At 54.2% G+C, this 4,493-nt stretch overlaps 1 protein-coding gene across 1 annotated transcript in view; it reads left to right on the forward strand.

Annotated features, from left to right (window-relative positions):
• The window catches only part of KSR2 (kinase suppressor of ras 2), a gene marked incomplete at its 5' end in the record, with an annotated part of 60,526 nt that extends 56,434 nt beyond the window's left edge, over window positions 1–4,092 (forward strand). The window contains 2 exons of the mRNA XM_057377449.1: window positions 2,606–2,735; window positions 3,955–4,092. Of these exons, the coding sequence (XP_057233432.1) occupies window positions 2,606–2,735; window positions 3,955–4,092 (268 nt within the window). The remainder of the gene's footprint in view (window positions 1–2,605; window positions 2,736–3,954) is intronic.
• Window positions 4,093–4,493: the final 401 nt, after the last annotated feature.

Raw genomic sequence — 4,493 nt, forward strand, 5'->3', positions numbered from 1 at the left:
GCTGTGGATCCAGGCAATGGGATCTGGAGTATCCTGGGAATGCCAGCCTGGCATCATCCTGGGGTGGGCACTGGTGAGAAGGTGCTTGGGTGATTGATAGGGGTGCCAAATGTTGGGGACACAGTTTTGGGAGGGCCTGGACACTCTGATTCTCCCAAATCCTTCTATTTTGGCCATGGACTGGGGTGGCTCTGGGCAATGGGATCTGGAATATCCTGGGAATGCCAGGCTGGCATCATCTCTCCCCTGCACCTTTCTGGGGTGGGTACAGATGAAAACATGCTTGGATGATGAATGGGGATGCCAAAGGTTGGGGACACAGCTCTGGGAGTCCCTGGACATCCCAATTCTCCCTAAATTTTACCAAATCCTATTTTGGCCATGGACCAGGGTGGCTCCAGGCAATGAGATCTGGAATATCCTGGGAATGCCAGCCTGGCATCATCCTGGGGTGGGTACTGATGAGAAGGCGCTTGGAAGTTGGATGAGGATGCCAAATGTTGGGAGCCCCTGGACATCCCGATTCTCCCTAAATTTTACCAAATCCTCCTGTTTTGGCCATGGACCAGGGTGGCTCCGGGCAATGGGATCTGGAATATCCCGGGAATGCCAGACTGGCATCATCTCTCCCCTGCACTCTCCTGGGGCAGGCACTGATTTGAAGGTTTGGGGATGTCAAATGTTGGGAACAGAGCTCTGGGAGCCCCTGGACACCCCAATCCCCCTCCAGCTGCTGCAGGGGGCTGATGGTGGTGCCTCCTCTACGAGGAGATGCCAAAGGCCAAGAAAATGAGAATTCCCGAGTTTTTCTCGGCAAACCAGTTCATTATTCCTGCCCTTTATCTGCCCACAAACCTTGCTGAGGGCAGGAGCACAATTCCACCTCGATAAAAACCTTCCCAGAGGATTAATTTTCTCAYGGATACCTCGAAGGCTGTGGGATTAGGGAGCGTGGGCCCGCTTTCCAAGGCAATATTCTCACCAAACCTGCAGTAATTACAGCTGGAAGGGTCTGGATCTTTTTTTTTCCTGCCCTCCCTGAGGTACAACTTGAACASAAAAATAAAGAGGTAATTAAAGGATCGTGTCCAGCTAAGTGGGAGTGGGTGGGGAGACGTAATTTTCCCTTTTTTCCCTCGAGTGTGAGCTCTGCCCGCACGGAAAGCACAAGTTTCCTGAAAAGATGAAAAGATTTTCCCTCATTTTTCTTTTTTTTCTCATTTCTGCTGCCCTCCAAAGAGCCCAGGAGGCTCGGGGATGATCCAGAGGGGCCACTTCCCTCCAGGGATTTGGGACAGCAAGAGGAAAGGGTCTTTTAAAGGAGACAAAAACTCCCAGAAAATGGAATTAACACCTTGAATCCAATCTGAGGGTRCTCGGGTGCTCCTCCCTGAGGGTTTTGTCCTGTCGCCCCGTGATCCGCCCCTCTCCAAGCCCCTCATTCCACATAATTCCCCCATTTTCCAGTTTCTTTGGAGATTTMCAACCAAACTGTGCAGATTTCTCCAAAAACCAGAAGAATTCCAATTCCCAAAATCAGGGAGCCTCCCTATCYGAGAGGAATCTTTCATTTTTCAGACAGATTTTTTTCCCCCTGATGCCATTTTAACCCCGATTTTTGATACTTTAAGTGGTCATGAGAGCATCCCTGGAAGGGAAAGGCAGGTCCAGAGAATTTTCCTTGGACAATGGGGCTGGCGTCATGGCAATCCAGGCTCATCCAYGCTCTGAGTGCCAGAAAATGAGGATGCAAAACTTCCAGGCAGCAGCGGGGGTGGAAAACTGCGGGGGTGCCCACCAGCTCTGTCAGTGACGCCCTTGTTTTGGGATATTCCTTTGGATTTGGGATTCCTCGCGGAAAAGAGGGCTTGGCTTAGCTCTAAGAGCAGGAGCAGATGGCCGGGGCTCACGTGGCCATCACCTGGTGAGGACACCTGGGATGGGCCATGGCATGGATGGATTTTCAGAGCTTGGAGAGCTCTTTGGGGGAGAAAAAGGGAAAAGCTGGAGGGAAAGGGGATGTTTGGGCTCATCCTTCCCTGGAATTCYGTCGGAGAGGCGGCAGTTGGGTCCCCACCATCCTCCAGCTGCTCCATGGGCAGCACTGCTGCCATGGTGGGACATTCCCAGCTGATGTCACAGGATGGTGCAGCCTCACTCCTCCCTCCCATCGGAGTGGGGCTCCAGAAAATCGGGTCCCCACTCAGGATTTTGGGATTTCAGGATCTGCCCTGTTGGGAACAGCAGRCARAGCACAGAGCAATCGCTTAGAAACTCATTTTCCTCCCCGGAATTTGTCATGTTGTGACAAATCGAAGCAAAAGTCTCGCCTGTGCGGGGGTGGCATTCACAGGGGGGGGATTTTTCCTGCTCCCAGCGTGGGTTGGAAATCTCTGGAGGGAATCAGGGCTCACTCCTGGTGAGGATTCCATCTGGAAAATGRGAGAGGTGACACCTCTGTAACGAGGGCTGAGCACCTCAGGATGAAGCATCTCCTGGGTGAGGTGGTTGTGGAGCAGGGGGAGATGTCAGGTGTGGTGGGACACCTCCCCATCCCAAATCCCTCCTGGCTGCTCCGTCTCTGATTCCCGGTGTCTCCCAACAGCACCATCTGGTACGAGCTGCACGCCCGGGAATGGCCCTTCAAGACTCAGCCAGCCGAGGCCATCATCTGGCAGGTGGGGAGGGGGATGAAGCCCAACCTCAGCCAGATCGGGATGGGCAAGGAGATCTCGGTAGGTGCCGYGGGGTCCTGGGTGGGTGGGTGTGGATTGGGAACTTTGGAAAAACCCTCTGGCTCTGCCGGGCTCATCCAGTCAGGCTTGGTCCTGCTGCTGTGGGCATTGGAATAGCCCCTGTGCTCCAGCTCTTCCCAAGCATGTGGGGATGGCCTTGTGGGATGGGCACATTCCCTCATCCCAAACCTTCACAATGATGTGGGGATGGCCTTACGGGATGGGCACATCCCTTCATCCCAAACCTTCACAAGGATGTGGGGATGGCCTTACGGGATGGGCACATCCCTTCATCCCAAACCTTCACAAGGATCCAATGATGGAGATGGGTCCTTATGGGATGGACACATCCATTCCATCCCAGCTCTTCCCAAGGATATGGGGATGTAAATGGGGTCCTCATGGGATGGACACATCCCTTCATCCCAAACCTTCCCAAGGATGTGGGGATGGCCTTGCGGGATGGGCACATCCCTTCATCCCAAAACCTTCACCAGGATRTGGGGATGKAAATKGGGTCCTCATGGGATGGACACATCCCTTCCATCCCAGCCCTTCCCAAGGATGTGGGGATGGCCATGTGGGATGGACACATCCCTTCCATCCCAACTTTCACAAGAATCCTGTGATGGAAAAGGGATTCTCATGGGATGGACACTTCACTTCCATTCCAGACCTTCCCAAGGATAGAAATGGGTTCTCATGGGATGGACACATTCCTTCCGTCCCCTCCTAAGGATGTGGGAATGGAGATAGGTCCTCACGGGATGGACACATTCCCTCATCCAGCCCTTCATGAGAATTCAGTGATGGAAATGGGGTTCTCATGGGATGGACACATCCCCTCATCCCAACCTTCACAAGAATCCAATGATGGAGATGGGTCCTTATGGGATGGGCACATCTCTTCTATCCCTTCACAAAGATGTGGGAATGGAATGGGTTCTCGTGGGATGGACACATCCTGTCCATCCCAGCTCTTCACAAGGATGTGGGGATGGAAATGGGATCCTTGTGATGTGGACATGGTCATGGTGGGAAAGGGGCTGGCTCAGTTCCTGGTGGGAGAGGGCATGGCCGAATTCCTGCTGGGAGAGGGTGTGGCTGAATTCCTGCTGGGAGAGGGTGTGGCTGAATTCCTGCTGGGAGAGGGTGTGGGTGAATTCCCGGTGGGACAGGCCTGGCCAGCTTTCCTCACGCTGTCTCCCTGTGTCCCCAGGACATCCTCCTGTTCTGCTGGGCCTACGAGCAGGAGGAGAGGCCCACCTTCACCAAGCTCATGGACATGCTGGAGAAACTGCCAAAGCGCAACCGCCGCCTTTCCCACCCGGGCCACTTCTGGAAGTCGGCAGAGTGAGTCCCCATCCCTGCCCTTTATCCTTCCCTATTCCCAGATTTTACTGATGTGGGAACACCCTGCTCGAGGTCCCTCCCCAGACCYGTGGCCATCGCTGCTCCAGCCCAGTCCCTTTTTCTCCCATGGCCAAATCCTGCTCYGTTCCACCACAGTCACATCCCYCTGCTCCAGGAAACYGGCTCCCCAGTYGGGATCTGGGGATTTTGGGATYTGCCCTGTTGGGAACAGCAGGCAAAGCACAGAGCAATCGCTTGGAAACTCATTTTCCTCCCCGGAATTTGTCATGTTGTGACAAATCGAAGTAAAAGTCTCGCCTGTGCGGGGGTGGCATTCACCGGGGGGGAGGGGGGATTTTTCCTGCTCTCAGCGTGCATCCCTGGAGGCTGGAAATGGGAGTGGAG

The sequence above is a fragment of the Malurus melanocephalus genome, unplaced genomic scaffold (genome assembly GCF_030028575.1).
Source record: "Malurus melanocephalus ecotype Western Australia unplaced genomic scaffold, MMel_1.1 scaffold_316, whole genome shotgun sequence".
Lineage (NCBI taxonomy): Eukaryota > Metazoa > Chordata > Aves > Passeriformes > Maluridae > Malurus > Malurus melanocephalus.